The sequence below is a fragment of the Lipotes vexillifer genome, unplaced genomic scaffold (genome assembly GCF_000442215.2).
Source record: "Lipotes vexillifer unplaced genomic scaffold, Lipotes_vexillifer_v1.1 scaffold988, whole genome shotgun sequence".
NCBI classification, from domain to species: domain Eukaryota; kingdom Metazoa; phylum Chordata; class Mammalia; order Artiodactyla; family Lipotidae; genus Lipotes; species Lipotes vexillifer.
Genome location: NW_006797916.1, coordinates 1,888,478 through 1,912,805, shown reverse-complemented (window position 1 = coordinate 1,912,805; position 24,328 = coordinate 1,888,478). Strand labels below are relative to the sequence as shown.

General features: G+C 54.7%; 1 protein-coding gene across 4 annotated transcripts; it reads right to left on the bottom strand.

Moving 5' to 3' along the window:
• Nucleotides 1-2,862: 2,862 nt before the first annotated feature.
• On the bottom strand, nucleotides 2,863-23,648 carry PPP1R7 (protein phosphatase 1 regulatory subunit 7). 4 transcript variants are annotated; one of them, XM_007469949.1, is made up of 10 exons: nucleotides 23,560-23,622; nucleotides 20,566-20,709; nucleotides 17,350-17,405; nucleotides 16,614-16,679; nucleotides 15,892-16,022; nucleotides 15,302-15,464; nucleotides 13,735-13,851; nucleotides 12,802-12,906; nucleotides 9,402-9,488; nucleotides 2,889-3,190 (listed from the first exon to the last, which is right to left on the bottom strand). In XM_007469949.1, exons 1-10 carry the CDS (start codon nucleotides 23,609-23,611, stop codon nucleotides 3,014-3,016), a joined length of 1,098 nt encoding a protein of 365 aa, XP_007470011.1. In that variant the 5' UTR covers nucleotides 23,612-23,622; the 3' UTR covers nucleotides 2,889-3,013. The 4 variants fall into 4 exon arrangements, with proteins under 4 accessions (XP_007470014.1, XP_007470011.1, XP_007470012.1 ...); XM_007469950.1 differs by having other exon boundaries at nucleotides 3,014-3,190; nucleotides 20,554-20,709; nucleotides 23,560-23,611; XM_007469951.1 differs by having other exon boundaries at nucleotides 3,014-3,190; nucleotides 17,350-17,396; nucleotides 23,560-23,611.
• Nucleotides 23,649-24,328: the final 680 nt, after the last annotated feature.

Genomic DNA, 24,328 nt, shown 5'->3' with positions numbered 1-24,328 from the left:
GCTGGTTTTGGTACTGCTGCTAAACCGTCTTTCCCTTCCTTCGTTCCTTATTTGGATTCACTGTTCGTGTGGGTGGACTCCTCCACGTAATCTTTCCAGCAAGGGCACTCAAATCCTGAAACCCTGTGTTTCTAAAATGCCTTTCTTTTGTCCTCAGCTAGTGTCTGGCCAAGGGCAGAATTCTAGGGTCGCAACGCAAGGGCTCTCTGGGGCCAGGTCCTACCTAACCCTGCTTTCCTTTCCAAGAGTTCGCTCTTCAACAGGGAGACGCTCACAGATGCAGGTCACACAATCGATTCTGGCGAAGATTTGAGTCAGGACTTGGACGTGACCTCACCCTCAGGCCACCCCAGCAGGCGGTCAGCCCCGAGCTCTTGGCCCCCCATGCGGCTGCCCAGGCTCTGTGACAGGCTCCAGAGCAGTGCTGTCCAGTAGGACTTTCTGTGACCATGGACACGGGCTGACCCTGGCGAGATGTGGCTATGGTGTGGCAAGTGCGGCAGAGGACATGAATTTTTAATTTCATTTTAACAAATTTAACCTTGAACTGACGCAGCCACGTGCGGCATGAGGGGCCCAGGCTGGACAGCGCAGCTTGAGTCTTCAAAGAAGGAGGAACCCTGGGGACCCTGAGATTTGGTCCTCATTCTGCAGAAGGGAAAATCCAGGGCCCCAAGAGATGACAAGGTCCTTGTAGCATTCAGGCTGAGAGTCAACGTAAGTTTTGTAAAGAATAAGGCTGAGCGTCAACGTGTTTTGTAAAGAATAAGGCTGAGCGTCAACGTAAGTTTTGTAAAGGATAAGGCTGAGCGTCAACGTAAGTTTTGTAAAGGATAAGGCTGAGCGTCAACGTAAGTTTTGTAAAGGATAAGGCTGAGCGTCAACGTAAGTTTTGTAAAGGATAAGGCTGAGCGTCAACGTAAGTTTTGTAAAGGATAAGGCTGAGCGTCAACGTAAGTTTTGTAAAGGATAAGGCTGAGCGTCAACGTAAGTTTTGTAAAGGATAAGGCTGAGCGTCAACGTAAGTTTTGTAAAGGATAAGGCTGAGCGTCAACGTAAGTTTTGTAAAGGATAAGGCTGAGCGTCAACGTAAGTTTTGTAAAGGATAAGGCTGAGCGTCAACGTAAGTTTTGTAAAGGATAAGGCTGAGCGTCAACGTAAGTTTTGTAAAGGATAAGGCTGAGCGTCAACGTAAGTTTTGTAAAGGATAAGGCTGAGCGTCAACGTAAGTTTTGTAAAGGATAAGGCTGAGCGTCAACGTAAGTTTTGTAAAGGATAAGGCTGAGCGTCAACGTAAGTTTTGTAAAGGATAAGGCTGAGCGTCAACGTAAGTTTTGTAAAGGATAAGGCTGAGCGTCAACGTAAGTTTTGTAAAGGATAAGGCTGAGCGTCAACGTAAGTTTTGTAAAGGATAAGGCTGAGCGTCAACGTAAGTTTTGTAAAGGATAAGGCTGAGCGTCAACGTAAGTTTTGTAAAGGATAAGGCTGAGCGTCAACGTAAGTTTTGTAAAGGATAAGGCTGAGCGTCAACGTAAGTTTTGTAAAGAATAAGGCTGAGCGTCAACGTAAGTTTTGTAAAGAATAAGGCTGAGCGTCAACATGTTTTGTAAAGAATAAGGCTGAGTGTCAACGTAAGTTTTGTAAAGGACAAGGCTGAGCGTCAACGTGCTTTGTAAAGGACAAAGCTGAGCGTCAACGTAAGTTTTGTAAAGAATAAGGCTGAGCGTCAACGTAAGTTTTGTAAAGAATAAGGCTGAGCGTCAACGTAAGTTTTGTAAAGAACAAGGCTGAGCGTCAACGTATGTTTTGTAAAGAATAAGGCTGAGCGTCAACGTAAGTTTTGTAAAGGACAAGGCTGAGCGTCAACGTGTTTTGTAAAGGACAAGGCTGAGCGTCAACGTAAGTTTTGTAAAGAATAAGGCTGAGCGTCAACGTAAGTTTTGTAAAGAATAAGGCTGAGCGTCAACGTAAGTTTTGTAAAGAATAAGGTTGAGCGCCAACGTAAATTTTGTAAAGGACAAGGCTGAGCGTCAACGTGTTTTGTAAAGGACAAGGCTGAGCGTCAACGTAAGTTTTGTATAGAATAAGGCTGAGCGTCAACGTAAGTTTTGTAGAGAATAAGGCTGAGCGTCAACGTAAGTTTTGTAGAGAATAAGGCTGAGCGTCAACGTAAGTTTTGTAAAGAACAAGGTTGAGCGTCAACGTGTCTTGTGAAGGACAAGGCTGAGCGTCAACGTGTCTTGTGAAGGACAAGGCTGAGCGTCAACGTGTCTTGTGAAGGACAAGGCTGAGCGTCAACGTGTTTTGTAAAGGACAAAAGCCAACACAACGGTGGGGTGAGGAGCGGAAGCAGTATTCGAGCAGCCATGAGGGCAGCTCCCTAGAGACAGTCCTTGCAGAGAGATTCAGGCGGGCTCAGACCCGTCAGCGGCACAGCACAGTGTGTGCGGGAGGTGGCCCCTCCTACCCGAGGGCCGTGGGGGACCAACGGGCGTGCCCGGAAGGCAGCCAGCAAGGCCTGGCGGGCGGCCACTGCTCTTTAAGAGAGCGCTGGGGGTCACAGCACACAGGGCTGAGTCATCCTTTGCCTGCAGGTTTGTTTTTTAATATATAAAATAAAAAAAAATTGGCATCAACTGGTCTAGGAGGCTACGAAGCTCTGGGCTGACAGGCCCGAGGGCCCCTGGACAGCCCGGATGCCCCCCGGGCATGCGCTCCCAGACCTGCTGTTTCACCCTCTCAGGCGGGCTGTGACCTCCCTCTGAGAGGAGGAAACGGAGACGGGTCGTGAGGGGCGCCAGGGGCTGTGGGCCACTAACTCGGAACGCGGACCGGCCGGAGGTGACAGCACTAGTGTCCAGGTGGTGAGCGGCACCACACACGGCAGCTTTCACTCAGTGCCTTTTTATTGCCATTGGGTTTGTGACCATTGTTGATAGAGTGATGATTTAGGAGCAACGGGTGGACTAAAAACTGTGGCTGGGAGGCTCTTAGAAGAGAGGGTCCGGGAGCTTCAGAACCTGACGAAGGTGGCATCGATCTGCCGCACGGTGGGGAGGGCCAGCATGATCTTCCGCCGGTACTGGGGGTCCTTCTGCAGGGGGTTCCGCTCCAGGTACACCGTCTCCAGGCTCTTGGCGCCCTTGAGCTCGTCCAGGTCACTCCAGCAGTCCAGGAGGTTGTCGTTCATCTGGGGGAACACGCACACATCGGAGAAGCCTTAGGGCACTACAGCCCTGCACCGCCCCCCTTCAGAACACGACAGCCCTGCACCGCGCCCCCCTTCAGAACACGACAGCCCTGCCCCGCCCCCTTCAGGACACACCAACCCGGCCCCCCAGCCTCCCCATGTGGGGCATGAGGCCCCCACGCAGAAGACCAGCACTTCACGGGGCCTTCCATCCATCACGGCACACCCTGGCCGGGCTGCGTCCCACATGGGATGAACCTGGACACGGCGCCACGACAGGGGCAAATCCATGTTCAATTCAGCAGAGGGGAGACGGAGCAACCCCACCCCACCCCACCCTGTCTCCTGGCAAAGTGCTGCAGCCGCTTCGGCTGTATTTCCTACAAACCACCCTCGGCCATTGTCCCCAAGGCCTGACCATGCGCTCTGATGACAACATGGCCAACAGACCAGAGGTCGCTCACCAGACACTCAGGGCACGAGGGGCCTTGATGGCGTGCACCCCCGGGACACCCACCACCCACCTCTGTGGCGGAAATGCTGCGCCACGGCTGATCCCGCCCAGGATGTGCCACGTCAGGAGGACGGGCTCAGAGCAGGTCAGGAGGCCCTGTCCTGGCTCTGCTGAGGCCCGCGGGGCTGGGGTCGGTGGGTGGGGAGACCTCTCACTTTTCAAACCACCATCAAGGCGAGGGCACGTAGGGCCTCTGGGTTGGAGCACCCGTCACCCAGCTTGGTCCACACCTGTCGCGTGGATGTCGTGGCCCTTCTGCTGGGGCTCCAAGAGACTAGTCTTCAATTTCCAAAGAATAAGGCAGACGGCCAAGTGAACACAAACCAGAGAACTGCCTCTGTGAACGTGAGATGTGCCCTGGATGGCCGGAGTGAAGGGCGAGAGCAGGGGGCTCAGGTGGCACCCGCGGGGACATCACCGTCATGGCTCCCGGCTGTGCTGCGCCAGCAAACACTCAGTAACCGGCTCCCAGGGAAGCTGAAGAGCCCTGGCGTGTCGTGTCCGCCAGCTTCTGTGGCTGGTGACCTCGTGCCGACCGTAGCACTGGGAAGAGAGGTGCACGGCAGAGGCTCCAGCGCGTCACCGCCCGTGAGCTGACAGCTGACAGGGCTGGGTGTGCAGGGCGGGCGGGGAAGCTGCCCTGAGTGCATGGCCCGCACCTGCTGCCCTCACCCCCTGGCTCCGGCCACTCCCAGTTCTAGAAATCACGCTTCAAGAGACAACAGGCCTGGGGCCGGCCATGCACACGGTAGCAGGAGGGGCAGACCTGTTCCCTCGGAACCTGCGAGGGCAGAAGCGGGGTGGCCGAGGTTACACGGCGGTAGCCCCACTCAGAGAAGGTATGACATCTGCCTACGTGTGGGAGGTGAAGAAGCCGAGGCCCTTGACGCTCCCATCCACGGCCACTTGGTGGGGACATTGCAGAGGGTTCGAGCACTGACCAGGCACTGGATTAAGTCTCTTGAGAGAAGGGCCCAGTTTCGTCACAGCATCGGGGTCTCCAGGGAGGGAGAGGATGACGGCCGCGCTGCAGAGTGGCTGTGTGGTGGGGGGTCTTCGGGGGGAAGGTGAGAGCAGCCTGGAGGTGGGAGTGAGGATGCAAGCCACCTCCAGGTCCAGGGCTACGTTCACAAACGGTGACTGAAAACCTAGGCTTGGTTTCTTAGGACGACTTCCTTGAATACAGATCACATTTTCCTATTGTACACCTAGTGATTTTGGATTGAGCGCTGGACGTCAGGGCTAAGACGGTGTAGAGACCGCCACAGGCTCGGCTCCACACTTCCTCAGGGCGGGTCTCCAGGAAGTCAGGCCCCTCTGACCTGGTGGGAACCAACCTCCAAACGCAGCCTCCTCTGGACACACTGCTGCAGCTTGCTTCTAGGCTTTATTAGGGTGGGTCTGGAGGGCGTCGTAGCTGAGCCTGTGGTACTTACCCCTAAGGCCTGGCCAATTTGGTGTTTAGCTGGATGTCAAGGGTGCTGGTGAGACCCCCACCTGGGCAGGGCTGGAGCTCCATCGTCCCCCAGCTCTGCTCTCCCCCGGCAGAGCTAGTGGGTGAGCTGTGAGAGGGGTGGTCTCGTGCCCAGACTGCCCACCGCTCAGCCACAGCCTGGCAGGCGACCCCCATGTGGACTTCCGGGACCCTCCTCTGCACAGTTATCCCCTCTCTCCAACCCCTTGTCCTGAAGAGTCCAGCTGCCATGAACTTTGACCTCTGCATCTTCAGCTCCACAGAACTGCAGTGTTCCGCTTAGGAAGCTGGTCCTAGGCAGAGCAGGGCAGCCTGGGGCTCACTGTGCCATCCCCGTTCTCAGGGCCTGCGGCCTGCTGCTGCCTGCTGTGCGCTGCCCGAACAGAGCAGCCTCGGGCCTTGGGGTCTGTTCATGGCGGGAGGGCTACTCTGGCACCAGTTCCACTGTCACAGCCAGTCTTGTCTTTAATAACACACTGCACATTATGAATCTCCCACAGAGATTCCCCTAGATTCTCCCAGAGGGTATACAATGCAGGATTTCTCAGACTCGCCTATTTAAGGAACGCTATTTTCACAGAACTTCACGTGGGCCTAGTGTGCCACGTGCTTTGGGAAAGCCAGATTTCCAAAACCCAGAGGCCGGCCTTGTGGAGGGCCCGAAGCCTGCTTCTGAGCACAGAGTCACGGGGACCCGGAACTCAGAGCAGGACTCAAGGTGCCTCCACCACAAAGGGAGAAGGGCTCTTCCAGGATAAAGCCTTAAACAGTATATTCTGTTAAGCGTTAGTCTATGACACTCTTCTCGTACATGAGCTGCCCATGTGGCCAATGCAAAGTGTGCAAAATCAGAACCAGAGGGAAGCAATATCCCCTGTGGCGGTGGCTGCAGCTGCTCAGTTACCAGAAAGAGGCCGCTGCAGTGGAGAATCACGAAAAAGACACGCATGCCTTAAGCACTTTTACCTTGCAATGTGCAAACAGTACATTCATTTAATAAAAGTAGCAACGTTACGTCGCTTAGGAGAAGTAAGGTCTTTTCGCAGCAGAATCTACTTAGAAACCATCTCCCATCCGCTGGTGGCTGACACTCCGGCAGGGCCGTCTCCTCCTCATCTTTCTCAACAGAGTCATTTGTGCGCTTCCTGTGTCACACGTCACGGCATTTCCAATGCCACCGTCCCGTTAGTCCCCGGTGGTGCACTTACTATCTTTATAAACCCCAGGTCTTATAGTTGAGGGTATTCCACAGTACAGCCAGCCACAGGGCAGTTTTCTCTAGGATTTAGTGAATGTGAACCTGGGAGTTTTACTCACCACCAATGGCACATTGTAAAGGATGTCTTTGACACAGGTTAACTTTCAGATTCTTTCTTTTCTTTTTTTAAATACATTTATTTATTTATTTTTGGCTGTGTTGGGTCTTTGTTGCTGTGTGCGGGCTTTTCTCTAGTTGTGGCGAGCAGGGGCTACTCTTTGTTGTGGTGTGCAGGCTTCTCATTGTGGTGGCTTCTCTCGTTGCGGAGCACAGGCTCTAGGCGCGTGGGCTTGCGGGCTGTGTTGGGTCTTTGTTGCTGTGTGCGGGCTTTTCTCTAGTTGTGGCGAGCAGGGGCTACTCTTTGTTGTGGTGTGCAGGCTTCTCATTGTGGTGGCTTCTCTTGTTGCAGAGCACGGGCTCTAGGCGCATGGGCTTCAGTAGTTGTGGTGCGTGGGCTCAGTAGCTGTGGCTCACGGGCTCTAGATCTAGCATAGGCTCAGTAGTTGTGGCGCATGGGCTTAGGTGCTCCGTGGCATGTGTCATCTTCCCAGACCAGGGCTTGAACCCGTGTCCCCTGCACTGGCTGGCAGATTCTTAACCACTGCGCCACCAGGGAAGTCCCCAGGGATTCTTATCTTTGTATTTTTCCAAAACGGAACTCAAAACCATTCACCTGTACTGTCTCCACAGAAATTCCAGGATCTCTGGAAGCATCATTGAGGGGGGGAAAAAAAAAGGCCTTTATGTCTCTTTTTTCAAGTTCTGCACAACTGAGATGTAAAGGAGCAAGGTGTGATGTGGGGTATAACCTTCCAGGTACACCCGTCTTCTTAAAGAGTCTCCCAGAAGGTGCAATTTTTAGTTTTTTCCATCTAGAATGTTTCCCACTTCCTCCTCTCATTTTTTTTTCTGTTATATGAAGTCGACCTTTAAAGACACCCAGCTACCTGTCGTGTAGAAGGACCCTCGTTCTGGATTCAGCCGCCTGCTTCCCGTGGTGTCACCTAGCTAGTTCCCCCGGACCCTCTACTTCCTGACAACTGGAAGTTAGGTCTACGTGCTTGGTGACATCACTCTAAACATTCCTGGCGAGCACACTTCATAGAAGAAGCACATTGCGGGACACAAGGCATGAGGCTATCCCACTACCGGGGATAAGTCTGATCCTGTGGACACACTGGTGGCGCCCAGATGACTCTGGGCAACGCGTCTCCCCTTCGCAATCAGCAAACTCTCGGCGGGGCGACACTTGGCACATGTGCAAACTACCCTGCTCGTCCACGGTTTTAGAGCCTGGTGATGATCCTGCCTGAATCCCGGACTGGAATTCTGCTACAGAACATCACCCTGGCTGACATTCCCCAGCAGACTATCTCATGGTTTTCAAGACCCAAACTTCATAGGATGCATGCATTTCCCATCACAATGGTTTTTGGTCGCTTTTATATAGAAAATTTACATTTACTTGCCCTCAAATTCAATAACATTTTAAACAAAACTGAGGTGTGGGAGAATTCCCAAGATACATTTCTCACACAACAGAATCACTTCAACAGAGGGGACGTGTGCCTTGTATGTTGCTGGCATCAAAGAAGGTGTCTATTACTTCATACAAAGCTGGGGTTCAAGAGAGAGCAAGGGGGAGCCCCTAGGAGACAAGCCAGTCTTTTCATAACCCCGTCACGGGGGTGGAATCCTGTTTTCTGCCGTATTCTGTCGGCTGGAAATGAGTCACTAAGGTCAACACACACTCACGGGGAGGGGTTACACACGGCATGAATATCAGCACCTTGCGGGGGTGGGGGCACACCAGCACCTCGCGATGGGTCACAGTCTGCCTTCTTGCACGCCTAGCGCTGTCTCACTGCTGGGCGCTGGACTAGCCCCAGCCTCCATCTCTGGACCCCTCTTCTGGTTGTGCGGTTTCTCTGTGTGGTTCCCTGGCCTCTTCAGAGCCAAATCCCTTTGCTCCAATGCAACCGGCTTACCACTAGCCAAACCTGCCTCCGGGGGTGGGCTGTACACCAGACCCCCGGCTCACGGTGGCTCGCTCGGCTCCCCCAGCCTCTCGAAGGCTGGTTCTGGTCTTCCTAGACTTGCTCTGGCATCACGTGCTGACAACGCCCAAGACTCAGTGCTACCACTAAGGGGCAAGGGACATGCTCACAGCAGGCCACCTGTGCTCTAGGGAAACCGGGACAATCTTTTCAGATGAGGAAAGGAAAACACACAGGACACAGGCAGGGTCAGTAGGACAAGGACAAGGCTAGACAAGGAAGAAGCGTGCCTTAGACGCAGCACGAATCTCGGATCAGACTGAGCGCGTCCGGACGACGCTCGCTTTGCAGACGGCAGTCACCGGGGGGAATGTGTGGTGGCGCCTGCAGGGGCCACCAGGCAACAAACGTGCTTCAGGAAGACACCCGTGAGGAACCCTGACACTGAGGGCTTCAGCTTGGGGGTCACCCTGCCACCCCCTCAGAGGAGTCTCAAGACATCTTAGGCCCCGTTTCTCTTCCTCTGGGCTCGGTGACCCTGCTCCCGAGACAACACTGTCACCATGAGGCAAACACAAGGCACATTCTGGGACAACTGACTGCAGAAGCCCATGCGACGCCTCCTTCCGCGGTGCCGGTACACCCCTGTGCTGGGTGCACTGGCCCCTGGGCTGGGTCTGGAAGCCCTTCAGTCATGTGGCAATCCTCGGGTCTAACCGTACACTGTGCAGGGCTTCTCACACTTTCATGTGAACCGCAATCACCCAGAATCTTCTAAAATGCCCATTTTTGTTTGATCTACATCTGGGGTGTGGTGGGGCCCGAGATCCCGCGTGGGTGCCAAAGTCCTACAGCCCTGCCCGCAGTCCCATTCCACGCCACAGCCTCCAGGGCTGGAGCAAACGGCATTTCACTCAGCAGGACCAGTGCAGCTGAAGTGTCATCAACCCCTTGTGTATTCAACTTACCCAGAATTCCTGCAGCTCTGTTAGATGGCTGATATTTTCAATCTTTTTGATTCTATTTGACGCAATGTCCAACATCGTGAGTTTGTTCTAAAATAAGGAAATAAAATTTTTCCTGGATTACCTCAGATCAACAACCAGCGCGCGACCATGCACACAGCGTTGGGCGCTGAGCTTAGAGCCATGAGGCGAGCTGCCCTCTCAGGACTGGAGTGCGCTAGCAGGGGGGCGGCACTGCCCAACTCCTGCAGCCTCCCCGCCCACCCCCAGACCAGGCCGAAGACACAGAATCCTCACGACTGCCTCACTGCGCTCTCACCATTGGGGTCTGGAACTAGCTCCTTCAGGTCCCAAGCCCCAGGCTCCCAGATCCTGGCCCACAAGGACCCCAGCGACATGCCTGGTCCCGGGAAGGGCAGCTAACACGAGGCCGGGGCTCTGAAGAGGGGGTAACAGCTGCAGCAGCTATTTAGTGCTTGACCCAAGGAAACATGCAATATTCCAACCGATGCTTATAACAGTGCTTCCTTCTTCTTTTAGGGCTGAGGAACCTGGGGCTTGGCGGGGGCGAGGGGCCTCCTTCCGGCACAGGAGGAAGGGCGGAGAGGAACGCCTGGGCGCTGAGGGACAGCGGGTGGCCACTGGCCTGGAATTTACGGCTGATGGGAGAGAAGAAAGAGGGGGCTCAGCCCCACTGGGGACAGCGTCCGGGGCTCGCCCACTGCGGGGCAGGCATCACACTGTCTTGTGGAGACAACGCTGTGCTCGACCCTCTATTCCAGAAATGTCCAGCAGACGCCTACTTCCCAGCACACATCAGCTAAGCCCGAGGAATTTTGTTTTTAAAGTTCACAGAGTTTCAAGATTTCACAGAATAAGACTGTAGTGAAAATGAAGCCTCTGAAAGCCTGCACTGCTCCCTAAAGTATGTCTAACCAGACCAACGGGCAAGTTTTTCTAAAATCAAAAGGGAAACATTACAAGTTGGTTGACAGTCCCCGACAATACATTCTCTTCCTCTCTGCTCATTTCTGATTGCGGGTTGCCTTCTTACATTTTCTACTGTGTTCCTGGGATTCTGACTCCAAATACCAAGTTTTAAGGGAAAGTTAAAAAAAAAGTCTCAATAAAATAAAAACAAAGCCCACAAACACACACACGAGCAGGCAGCCAGAAGCTCTGCCGACCCAGAAGTGCTCTGGTCCTGGCCCGACTCCTTGAGGGCCGGGCACAGTGTCCTGCGCCGTCTGGGCACAGACGCGGGTGAGGAGCCCTTCCACTGTCTTCTGTTGGGCTCCTGGTGTCCGCTCAGATAGTTGGGTGACTACAGGGGGCTAGGAGGCGCCTGCCTGCGGGGCTCGGCGACTTTCAGAGCAAACAGGGACTCGGGAGAACTCTGCAGAAGTGGGCCACCGTGGGCAGCAGGGCGGGGCCAGGGCAGGCCCGCTGCCCCCTGCTCTGCGGTGCTGGGCGGCGTGGGATATGTGAGTGCAGGAACTGGCCAAGCTAAAGCGTCTGCGGCCCGCGGCAGGATGTGACCCTTGTGCAGCCCCAGCAGAAGGGCTCAGCACCAGGGGCACCCGGCTGCCAGAACCGGCCCCAAACGTCCAGGAACAAGGATCTGTCATGCGCTCAATACTACCTCGTGTTTTCCTGAGGAGCTGGACAGTGTTTTGAAAGCTCAGTCAAAAGCAAACCAGTAAGAATTGCTTAAAAAAAAAAAAAAAGGAAGGGGACAGGGTGGGGAGAGCACGCACAGGAGAGATCACCCCACTAGACCCACAGGAAGACGACCCAGCACACAGAGGGGCAAACAGAGGCAGCAGTAGGGGAGGACTCAGCTGTGGTGTCAAGATGGTGGATCTGCCATTTGGGAAAAGGATACTTACTGCCTGACCTCACACCACAAAAGGTAAATCCCAGACAAATTAAGAGATAAAGCTTAGAAGAAAGTATAGGTGAATATTTGATCTCTAGTTGAACAAAGATCTCAGAGGAAAGCCTGTCTCATTTGATTACAAGAATCTTACAATGATTACCTTTAAAGCCACAACTGCTTTTTTTTCTGTTTTGTCACAGAGGCCCCAGAAGGGTGCAGTGCTGACCCCAGACCGAGGCGCAGCGCTCCTACTGGGACAGTCCTAAGCTCTTGCCCCGTCCTGTGCGCCTGGGACCCCACTGCTCTTTTGGGCCATACCGCTGCCACGCCCTCTCCTGCGTGGACCCTCCGCTGACTGTGGGGACTGGCGGGGGAGGCCAAGGAGCAGAGGGGGCACCGCCCGGCTCCAACCGCATGGCCTCCGCACGGGCGCACCTGTCAGCTTAGCCTCAGGGTCCCATTCTGCACCGGCCGAGTGTGCACCCAGTTTACACACCAGCTCTGTAAACTCTCAGTTTGATTGGAAGGCAGGGAAAGGCGACGAGACTCACTGTAGGCAAATTCTAGCTTTTCCAAAATTTTGTATGTAGATGTTGGTGAAATGAAATTCAGAACGTGGATTTCCCCTGAAAACATTACTAACAGTGGCTAGGCCCAGGGGCTGAGGCGCAAAGGCCGAAGGAGACTTTACGAAGATTGAGACGCTGTGTTTACAACAACAGAAGTGACCAATCTGGTTACACTTGCTGGCAAGTCAACAGAACAGGAAAAAAAACCCAGTAAAATTGAATGAGTAAAAGTATTTTATTTGTCGTGAATACTGCACTGAGGAAAAGCAGGTTTGCCTGCAGGCAGCTGAGGGGCGCAGGGGCTTCCTAGGGGCTCAGGGCCAGCGCTACCCCTCCCTGCCCAGCGCCCCTAAGGCTGTCCTGCGCTGGGCGGGCAGGGCTGCTGAGGGGCAGGCGGGAGGGAGCGAGACTGTGCAGGATCTGGGCCGGGGGGGGGCGCTGCTGGCCCCTCAGGCTGGGAAGTGGGGTCCGGAGCAGGAAGAGGGGGTGGCTGCTGCGCCCACTAGCCCTCCGTGGGACAGGGACACCTAGGAGCAGCCAGGGGTTACTTTTTTCTTAACTTTAATTTATTTTTGGCCATGCCCCGCGGCATGTGGGATCTTAGTTCCCCGAGCAGGGACTGAACCTGCGTCCCCTGCACTGGAAGCGCAGAGTCCTAACCACTGGACGGCCGGGGAAGTCCCCGGGGTTTACTTTTTAAAAATCTTCCCAAACGCCTACAGGGCCATGCAGTGAATCCACCCCTGCGACACACAGCTCAGCTCAGTGCCCGCTCAGGGCTGAGCAGAGACCACCTGTGTCTGTGTTTCCCAGCATGAGGAGGGATGGAAAGGTCACTAGGACAGAGCTCCAGAGGCAGCGAGTCCCCTCGAGAGCCACCCGGAGGCTGGTGTGTGCTGCCTGCCCGTCGGGCACCCCATGACCCCACTGCCCCACAGGCGGCCGGTGGGCTTACGTTGTTGTCCAGGCCCTCGATGACCTCGATGCCGTTGTGGCTGAGATAGAGCTCCCGCAGGTTCACCAGGCTCTGCAGGCCCTCGATCTTGGTCAGCCGGTTGCCCTGCAAGAGGGAGAGTCAGAGCAGCAAGGACGCGCGAAGCCACGTGGCTTCTGGGAAGTGGGGCTGCTTACCGTGGGCGCCTGACGGCGGGGCATCTGGATACAGCTGCGAGAATGGGACTCACACACACAGAAAAGGAAGACCGAAATCTTGGGTCTGCTGTACTGCACTAAAGCTCATACGCGGGGTTAAAGGCTTTTATGCAAAGCACTCACTTTTCATCTACTTGGGGAAGGTCTACCTCAATTAATTTAGTAATTCAAAAATGTCAGAATCACAGAATATTTTAAAATAAAATCAGTTCTCATTTCTTTCAGCATCTACTATAACTCAAATTAAAACCTAACGCCCTCTTCTTAAAGAAGTCTGCAGAACGCCTGCTTTCCAAAAGGCACCTGTGGTTTTAGGGGACCTGCCACGCTGAGGCCCTGTCCTCAGAGCACCCCGCCACATCCTGCCTCAAGGGCCTGGTGCCACTTGCCTGCTTCTGACAAAAAGGAACAGGAGCTGAGGCGCAGCCACGTGCTTCCCAACCCCCGAGCCGCGCATGGACGCAGGAGGGCCGCTCCCACCGTGGAGCCCAGCACTGTAGGTTTTGGAACGAGCTCCACCTTCTGAAGAGGCCCTCTGGCTAAAAACCAGTTCGTACTTTTGCTAGGAAAAGGAGCGTGATGCTTAGAGAATGAAACTGCGGTCCAGCGTGTCAAGCACGACTAAGGGCACTGAAGTATGTCTCAGTCGCCCCCTGCCGGTGAAACAGCCCGTCAGAGCCCGGGCCCTGGGCCTGCAGGACGGGGAGGCAGGGGCGGGGGCCAGGGCGGTCAGTACCTGCATGCTGAGGACTGTCAGGTTGGTGAGTGCGTCCAGGTTCTGAAGCTTAGTGATCTTGTTTTTCCCCAAAAACAAACTCTCCAGGCTGGTTAACGCGTCAATATTTTCAATTGCCTGTGAAAATCAGGACAGGGCAGCGCTTAGCTACCTGGGGAAGAGAAAGATCTCTGGGCAAGGAGAGCCGCCCGGGGTGCCGGGCAGGTGATTCTCCACTCTGGAGAATCTCCCATGCAACCTCACGTGGAAGCACAACATGAGAACACAGAAAAGGTGGGGGTGGGAGCGAGGCGTCAAGGCCCCCCCTTACTTGGGCTCACTCCCGGACCTCGAGTTTCCACAGAGCCCTGGAGCTCTCGGGACTTCTCAGGTCCCTCCAGTCCTAAAATTCCGGGTTGCCACATTATTACGTGACTCTATGTAGGGTTTGTTAAAATGCATTCCACAGGAGACAGAAGCTGGGAGCTCTGGCCTTGGGATGCCCTACGGGATTCCTGGAGCAGGTGCCCCCGTTCCCTGACTCTCTGCCCCTCTTCCTGTTTCTGCCACCTGCTTCCTTGCTTTTCCTTGCTCCATGCCGGTGCTCCACCATTCAGCTGGAGATGGATCTCCCACAGCGCCTCGGGTAGCAGCCAGTTTAATCAACGCCCACTGACCAGGCCTCACGCCGCCCCCTCCTCTGAGTTCACTGCTCTCCCAGAACAGGTTAACTACTGGCTTCTTCAGCAGACACTAAATGACCAGACTATGTGCACGGGAACACAGTGGGGCCCCCAGCAAGTGCAGACCAAGCATCTTGTCTGGCCCTTCACAGCAAGACGTGGCTGGGGGCAGTCTATGAGGATGAGGATTCAGAGGGAGGGCATCCTTAACTGCTACGGCCTGCATCAATTTGTGATGACCCACCTTTCTCTTGGAAGATTCTATAGAGAAATAATCGATAAAATGCTGACATCTGGGCCACTGTCTAGTTTTAAGTGTGCTGCTTTGCTATTTTCAGCTGTATCACCACCATCGTCATGAGAGGCCCTTTGCCAGAACCACTCTCCTTGGTTTGCATCCTGTCCAGCTCATGAGGGCCAACCTGGGATGACCGTGTGCTACGAGCTTCCAAAAGTTGGACGGAGGGTCACTTGAAACACGGAGGGAGGGGAAGAGGTGCTCAGAAACCCCTGCCCCAGCCGCTCAGCAGGGGAGGACGGGCCAGCCGAGCACCAGGCTGTGTGCTCCTTCCTGCGGCCCTGGTGTGGGGCGAGGCACCGGCAAGCCACCCCTCTGCTGCCTTGGGACACTTTCACCCTGCAGTACATTCAAAAGCAAAGCGTTTGGGGCTGATCAGCTCATCTCGGGCAGAACCTAATGGAATGGTTTGGTAAGAATTATGTCATGGTTTGAATGGGGAGCAAGTGAACTCTACGTGCAGAAAAAAGGCTAGACCGCTGCACCTGGGCACACACTCTTATCAACACTGACCTCCAGTCAGCACTTTTTCTTATGAAAAATACAGCCGACCGCACACCCCGCACCCACACCGTTCAGGCCACGCAGCCGCCACGCTCGCACCTACCCGGATGCGGTTGGACCCCAGCTCCAGCATCTGCAGTTGATGTAAGCTGCTTACGTTCTCAATTTTATTGATTTTATTGTTGACCAAGAAGAGCTTTTTCAGTCGTGTCAACTTATCAATTCCTTCAATGTTTCTCAGTAGATTAAAAGAAATATCTAGAATCCTGGGAACAGGCAAAACATTTATTTTTTAACGAGCGCAGGTCACACAGAACTCAGAAGGTAATTAACTTAGAGGCAGCGTCCTGACCTGGGGGACCGTGCCTCACCCGGGGGCAGGCGCAAAATCTGTGGCTGCCCAAGAAGGCCCGGGAGAGCTAGGAGGCAGCCTACAGGCTCCCGATGCCTCCGAGCTCACGGGATGGTGTTGAGGGCAGAGACCACGTCCTCCCTGGAGAGACCAGACACAAGCCTCGACAGGTTTAGTCTGCAGGCTGGGACTGTGGGCAAAGCCGACCCTCACTGGAGCCAGGTGCAGGGCAGGACCCTGGGGCAGAAGTGGCCTCCCTGGGCCTGAGAGCTGGGCCCCAGGGCTGGCTCTGGGGAGGCTGGACGGGCCCCTCCGTTGTCTCCCTGGGTCTCACGACTCACTCCAGCTCCGTCAGTCCCTCCAGGTTCTCAATCTTCTTGATTTGGTTGTCGTAAAGATCCAGCTCTCGAAGACTCTGTAGCTCCTCTAGATTCTCAATGCACTTAATTAAATTTTGACGGAGGCAGAGAGTCTAGGGGACAGAAAGAGGGCAGCTGACATAGGCAACAGGGAGGCCAGGAGAAAGTGCCCGCTGTTACAGGACAGGCCTTCTGGGTGGGAGGATGTGGTTTTCCTTCCCGTTTTCTAGAAAGCTGTTGACCTTGGAAAGGATGGGCAGACACCCAAGGGAGGCTGGAGGCAAGCCGCATACCGAGCAGACCTACTTAGTGAGGGAGGCAGCGGGCAGCGGGGGTGCTGTGTCCCAGCAGAGGGAACCCTCAGCGGCTCAATTCTGAAAAACAGATTGGACTGAAGCGAGTTAAGCACTGCACAGGCAGGGGTGTGCGTGGCTGCAGGCGGGCTTCGACCTGAGGCACTGCAGGCGGCCGCACGCCTGAGCCACCACTTGAACCTGGGGCGAGCCACCCAGCCTGCCGTCTGCCCTAGCAACCCTGCCAGGCTCAGGAGGAAAGGTGCCCGCCAGCAGCTCCTGGTGCGGCCTGGCACCTTTGCAAGGACTGTCACTTGCGCAGAACTGACTCTGTTCTGGGTTTATCTATGTCCTTCGGGCGGGACAGACTCTGGAGTGTCACCTCCCCTGTAAGGACGGAGTTCCTCTCACCTTCACTTTCTTCAGCACCTCGAACCCTTCAATTTTTCCAATGCGATAATGATTCAAATCAACGTCCTGAAACAAGACAAGACCTAGCTCAGCTGCAGGCAAGCGCCTGAAGACATGCTTCCTGGAATCGGAGCCACGAGGAGGCCGGGCGGCGGGTGGAGGCGAGGGTGAGGGGAGAATGGACTGTGCAGACGGGGCGGGGACTCAGAGGCGAGCTGCAAAATGCTCCTCGGTTCAGCTACCATGGGTAGCGGCTTGATGTAAAACTGACCCTCCAAGCGGGTGGGATGGGAAACCTACTCTCACTCCTTTGCCCCCTTAGCACAGAGTACAAGCCCATGCTCTGAGTCCCGCGTCCCCACTGACGGCCGGCTGCGGGCTCAGGGGAGGCCCCACGGGCCGCCTAGACACAGCGGCTGGCTCCGCCCTTCCCAGATCATTAATGCGCGGTGCTTCTCAGAGGCTGGGGATGGCAGGACCCCAACACATACAATGTAATCATCTGACCCATATAATTTGAGTCAAAGGCGTTTCATTTGGTTAAATAGAAATGGCAGGTCAAGCACTGGTATTAAAAACAGTAAGAACACAGGGTCTCTGAGCCAACGGAGACAGGCTCAGACAACTCCTTGCAGGGAAATCACTCACTAATCTGGCACCCTCGTAAAAGATACCCTGATGGTCAGAGTGCTCTGTCACCATGCCCCCCGAGGTTGGGTTGAGCAGGCAGCATTACCTCTGCATTTCTGTCCAGGTTAATGGTTTCCATATCCACAGGCAGCTCTTGTCCTTCTGAAACAACAAGAAGAAAAGCCCATTCAGAGCCCCCAGTCTCCAGGAGGATGCAGCCCCAGCGTTCGGGCTGCCTGGAGCACAGAGCCAACTCGAAAGCAGAGGAGAAACCAGCAGGCAACACCCGGAGGGCATGGATGACGTGGCAGAGCTAACACCTGTCTGACAATGGTCACCTTTCAAGATCCTCAGTTTCCTGAACTCAGCAAACGCCTCCAAACTTCCATCTGTGCCGCACAACTTCCCAGGAAGGGAAATGCAGTCTGACGCTGTTGTCAGAAAAGCCGGCGGAGGGGGAACGGTGACCGAGCCTCAAGTGACCCCAGCCAGGGGCCAGGAAGCTGCCCACTGCCACCTCCTGGTGATGCCCGAGGCTGCGTACCTGGTGGCAGCCTGCCTCCCAGTCTTTCCCTTCTTGGCCGGGGCAAGAAATCAGGCCATTTGAATACAGATCACGCTGCACACATCAGATGTTCTAGGATGTGCCTTTTATTGCTTTGGAAAGTGGCCCAGCATCTACAGACGCGTCTGTCTGCAAAGAGCGAAACAAAATGCTCAGCTCAACAGACAAGATCGAAGAGTCTCGCTGAGCAATTTCTATGCCCCTCTTGCCGGGCAGGACGAGGAGCCAGTCCACCCTGGAGAGCGGGCCTCCCGTCCGAGGGCCTGAGGAGGGCGGCCACCGCTCCTGCGCTGGGCTCTGGGCCTACTGCAGCACATCGTCTAAAAGGGTTAAACGCTCTCCCTAGCCTGCGTGTGTTAGGATCTGAATGAGGCCACACACTGTAACTGGAGGGCATTTCTATAAAGTCTCCGTTTGTTCTTGCAATTTGTTGTTGAAGAAACTGGGCCGCCTGCCTTGGAGAGGCTCCTCCTCGGTGGCAGCGGCTCCTCCACGGTGACTGCTGTCCGGCCTGTGCCCCCAGGGACCGCTGGTCACCGCTACTGTTCGGCCTGCTTCCTTCAGCTGCCTCTCCCCGATGGCAACACTGCGTATGCTCCTGTGGCTGAGCAGGCTCACAGCCCCAGCCTCACGCCCCCAGCGCCCCCCAGCACGGGGTGGCTCGCAGGCTGGACTGGAGGCCTCGGACAGGCACGCCCGACACAGGCCCAGCCTGACAAAGACGTCCTGGCGCCCCACTGGCTGAATTCACCGCGCCGCCTTTTCCATAACCACCGGCAATGGCTAGTTAAAAAAACATGTCATTTACTCTAGTTCAGCCATAGCTTTACAAGATGTCAACCAACCCAAAAATTAAATAAAAGGAGCTGGACAAAACCAAGAGATATGCCCAAACGATCCCCCTACAAAAGACAGCACAGCCAATGGCCTGAATTCAGGAAGCTGCAACGAAAGACACGCGCTACAACAAAGGCAGGGTGTCCAGGACACATGGTCACAAGGCTTAAAGGGTTCTGTTTGTAATACATCCAGCACAGGGCAGTGCTCAAAATGGCAGCTTAACCTTTGAAACAAAGTTACCAGCCATCTTTCCAAACCTATCCTGTATGTTTTAAGTTTTAAAACAACTTACAGAAAATAAGTGAATGGTACCAGTGGTCACGTTTGAATTTGTTTTACTTGAACTTAAGATCTAAGTAAGTACAGGTTGGAGCAAGTCCTGGTTTCTCTAAGGACCTATAAAAATGCACCTTCCCAGAGGACTTCTAACCAGCTAGTAGCCTGGAAGAAAAAACACCAGATCTAGACAAGTCGGGGTCCAGTCCAGGGGCTCCACTTTGTAGCCATGTACCCTTGGGCGAGTCACAGTGAGCCTGTGCTCACGAGCCAGGAGAGAGCCCATGACAGGGCTCTGTCAACATGCCAGGCATTCAGATGTGAGGGCAGGTGACGCTCCCGCCGCACGGCCTTCCTGTGGCTGAGTCACAGCAACAAGAGCTTTCACCCATCACTCCCGTGTACTTATTCCACCCACATCCCTCCCAGAACATCGACTCTGACGTTCCAAAGTAATGTGACTGGTACTTTTGTGGTAAAATCTCCTTTTGCCTTAAAATTAGGTTGCCATAGTCACCAACCATCTTCACTGGCACAGAGCATGATGTTATTTTAAAAATTCGTTTTGTTTTAATTACCATAACGGTAATGCATGACTATTAAACTTCACTGTTGTGGCCTCTCCCGTTGCGGAGCACAGGCTCCGGACGCGCAGACTCAGCAGCCACGGCTCACGGGCCCAGCTGCTCCGCGGCATGTGGGATCTTCCCGGACCGGGGCACGAATCCGTGTCCCCTGCATTGGCAGGCGGACTCTCAACCACTGCGCCACCAGGGAAGCCCTGCGTGACTATTAAACTTTAAATACCCATATACACTGTGTATAAATCTAGAAAATGCAGAAGGTACAAGACCCTCTCAAACCTGCTGTTTAGAGAGACTGCCCCCCGGGCCAACAACAGTTTGATGTGTTTTCTCTCTTAAGTAAGTAAAACTACATACTATTATTATCATTTAAAAAATAAAGATAGGATTTTAACATGCATACCATTTGTAAAAAATCTGCTTTTTTCAGCTAATAATATATCTTGGGCATCTTTATGTCTGTTTGTATGGTTTCTCTCACTCCTCTGAATGTAAACTGATTTTCTAAGCAAGCAAAGAAAACAAAAAAAAGGCTCAGATCATAGTTTGGGAGGGTGAAAACCCACCATTACAGGCTGAGAACTTACTTTTCTCAACTCTAAATTCATTTTGTTGTTGTTAATCACTAAACCAATTTAGAAGTTGATCCTCAGGCCTATAAGTTTGGTGGACAGGACTCAGAAATGACTAAGAGAGAATCAGTTTACGTCCACGGTAGGAAAAGAGAGCACGCTGGTTAGCCGAACTGTTTATTTCAAATCTCACTTTCTGAACATGTGGTTAATAAAACAATCTTCTGGTTCTGTTTCAGATGACACATTAGTATCAATATCATTAGTATTTGCCTTCAATGGAATTAGGAAAAAGTTCATCCTGCCTGCAAGTGCCGTAAGTGTGTAGCTAGCTCAGGGAGCACCTCAGAGGGCGCCCTACTCCCAGCACCTACGCCCACCACCCCTGGCCACCCACCAAGGGCCTCCAGGGGGCCCATCACATGCCACAGAGCCCCATCCTCCTCCCGCTTAGTGAGTTTAAGGTTCTTAACTCGGCCTGGTACCTTCTGGGTCCTCTTCCCCTGGGTCCTCTTCCCCCGGCTCCTCTCCGTCCTTCAGGCTGTGCGCACTGAGCTCGGCCACCATCCCGCTGCTCTGCTTCTTCCCTTCTTCATCGCCCGACTCTTCCGAGTCCACCCGCCTGTCAACTGAACCCACACACATCCATAAGAACTCACACCCATGTTAGGGGGCCCTTTGAGGAACATATAACAGATTGACATCCAGTTGGAAGTCAAGAAGACTTCATTCAAAAATGTTTGTTGAACTAAGTTCAACAAACGTTTGAGTGTTTTCCATGGATGTCCCGGGTACCACCTGAGGCATCCAGTGGAGCGGGGAACTGTGGCGGATGGGAATGGGGCACAGCAGGGAGGCCACAGGGGTACAAAAGTGAGTGACATACTATTCCTGCCCTCAAGGAACTCGTGAAGAATTACCAGGTGTTCTGGAAGGCCTGGGTGGTTTGTGATTAAACGCCCTAGCGGTAACACACAGAGAAGCACCTCCTGTCTGGCTCCCTTTTGGCCTGGATGTCCACGTAGAGGGGACCATGTGACCCTCCCGCCACATACCTTCATCCATGCTCCACTATCCATTTGGCCAAGAAAACCAGCCCAGTTCACAGGCCCACGTTCTGAAAGAAATCAAGACTAACTCAAATCAGACTGTGGGCAGCGGGGAGCTCTAGAAAAAGGAGAAGACAGCCAGTAGTGCTAAATGCCCCACGAAGTCACTGATGCTGAATGTCAGGGCACCGTGACACCAGCGCACAGTTTTGAAAGGCTGGTAAATAAATATTTTTTGAATTAGCAAATCAGGCAGTGATTAAATGTGGCAGACTGGTAAGAATTCTTTGGCAAGACTGTCAAATAATTTCCCTTTTTCCTAACTTTTTTTTGCAACCTCTTTTGGAAATCTGTGGAAGACCTGGAGCACTAATGGATTACTTGGAATCATCAACCACACTCAAAGTGTTCTCTTTTCTGCCACTACAGCTTATTTACAAAGGGGTATGCTCTTTGAGGGGAAGGCAGCTATTTCACCTTTGTATCTCCTGCTGGGCCTAGCAAAGCAGCACCCGGAAAAGGACTGTTGGATAAGTCCTGATGAAACCCACCTCTAAAACCTCCAAACCCATTCCTTCTTCCCTGCCCTGGCAACTGCCTTGGATCAGCTACTCATTATCTGTGGCCTCGGCTCCTGCCTGGCCTCCTAACTGGTCTCTCGGTGGCTTGTCTGGCTGTTTAATCTATTCTCCATTGCTAGAGAATCTGATCTTATTCTAAAATCCAAATCTGATCTTTGACTCCAAAAATTTCTGGAATGCCACTGACTCTTCCTGAGTTTGCATCCTGTCTCTACAGACACAGCTTTGGCATGTTATTTTCTTTTCCAAGCCTCAGTCTCCTCACCTGTAGAAGGAGCTAGTATAGTACCTGCATCTCAGAGTTGCTGTCAGGCACAAAAACATGTGCATGACACGTACGCAGACATGCAATAAATCAGTTGTTACCAGGCACAGGTGGTCAAGGCTAAGGGACAACAGCAAGTTCTACTGGGCAATGGTCTGGTGCAGCGGAGCCCAGGGTGGGAGGGGCTTAGCTAATGAAGGGCAGCCAAAGCGAAACTTGGGACCCCCTCCCAAGGGACAGGGGCATGGGACAGCAGATCAGCACATAAGGTGACTATGCGGCGCCGGGGACTATGGACTGGCTCAAGGTATCAGCAGTGGGAATGGGTGAGGTATTAAAGATTTGGAGATATTAAGAAAGCAGGGGCAGCAGAGCTTGTTTATTCATTGGATGGGTGGGAGCCGGAGAGAAGGAACTGCCTGGGTAAATGTCTTGCCATTTACCAAGACCCGGAAACAGCTAAAGAGGAAGCGGGAATAGGTGGGAGGGTGGGAAGAAGGGGGATAAGAAGAGGCGCTTCCCTGCGTAGAAAGGCCTGATGGTCTGAAAGTCCAAGGCCCTTCACGTGTTTCTCCCCTCCACCAAGGCTCCACGGCCTTCCCTGCCAGCCTCACCGGCACATGCTCCTTCGCCCGCGAGCTGCCACTCCTCCAAACAGGTCACATGCCCTCACACCCCCTGCCTTTGTGCGGCTCCCTTCACCTGCAATGACCTTTGCTCCTTCCCTCAGCCTATCTCCAACCTGGCTGATTTATAGTCATCTTTCACGATTCACCTCAGAGCTGGCTTTGGTTGTGCAGCCGTCACTCACAAACATGCCTGCTCTTCTTTCACCGCCCCTGCTTCCCTAGCACTTGACACTGGAGACTGTGGTTGCTCTTCCGGAGCGCTCGAGAGACCAGCGGATCGAAAAGTACAGAAGCACTCGAAGACATGACTGGCTTTCCAACTGCGGTAAGCGTGTGTATGTAACTATATGCACACATAACGCGCACATACTTTTTTCCAACAAAGCGGAAGAGCTTGATTTAGTCTTTCTGACTAAATCGCTCTGAAAACAGGAAAACGTCGATTCTGTAACTCAGCTCTTGGCTCCTGGTCACCCCTTCCCCACGACCCATTCACTTTCGAGAGGACCCTTCTCCACCCCCGCCACGTTCACCAATGACCCGACTCGGGCGAGTCCCAGCGAGCCCCGCGCCTTGTTTCCTCGTCAGCTGCCCCGGGACGGGGCTGGCTGAGGAACTCGGTGCGAGGCTCCCACTAGCTGGCGGAAGCCAAGGCTGTGGAACCACCGCGCCCTCAGTCCTCCCGCACGCGCCCGGCTCGCCCCGCCGCTGGCCCCGGCCCTAGGTCCGGCACCTCCCGGGCCGCCCGCGCCTTCCTGGCCGCTACCGCCTCAGCACGGGGTCCCGGGTCCAGGGCCACCCCGCCCTGCCGGCTGGCAGATGTCAGGGAGCGCGCGCGGCGGGGTCCGAGCTGCGGCCGCACGCGAGCCGCCCCGTTTCTCCCGAGCAAGGCCGGTACGGGTCGCCGCCTCCCGCCTGCTGGGCCCTTCGGTCGCCGCCCCGCGGGGCCGCTCACCCTCCATCATCTCCTGCGACTGTTGCTGTCCCGCGCCGCGCTCTGCCGCCATGTTGGCTGCTCTTCCCCTTTCCGGTATCTATCGCCTCAGGCCCCTCAGCCAATGAGGGCTCCCAGCTCAGAGCTTTCCCAGCCAATGGGATCGCATACGCTTGCGCGGCCCCAGAGCCTCATGGGAGTTGTAGTCCTTCCGCGAGGCCGAGCCCGCCCCCAGCCCCCGCGCCGCCAGCCACACCACCCGGCGGACAGGTAATTAGCGCACGGGAGGTTTTGAAGGCGAGGAGCGGGTTGAGGGCAGGGATAGTCCGGGCCGCACGCACGGAGCCGAGCCTGCAGGAGAGCGGAGAGGAGTCTGGGAGCCGCTCTGGGCTCGTGGGCTGGTAGCCGGACACGGCGGGGCGGGTCCCTGCGTGGGGCTGCAAAGTGCGGGCCAATCGAGCGCATCCCCGGCCCCTCCGGGCCTCAGCGTCTGCGTCTGCACAATGGGCCGACATTGTCCCGGCGTCGCCGCGCGGACTGAGCCCGTGTGAAGGGGCCAATTCCAGTCAACGCTTAGCGCAGGGCGCCCGCGCTCGTTCCGGGCCCGGGGCCTGTCCGCTACCGGGTCTGCCCAAAGTGCCGGGAGAGCCGGTCGGGGCCCGGGACGCCGACCCGGCCACTGAGGGCGCCGCAGTCCCCGTCGGCCCCCGGCTCCCCGGGCATCGTGGGCCGTGAGGGAGCAGCCCTGCGCTCCCCGCCTTCAGGTCGAGGTCTCCGAGGGGCGAGCTCC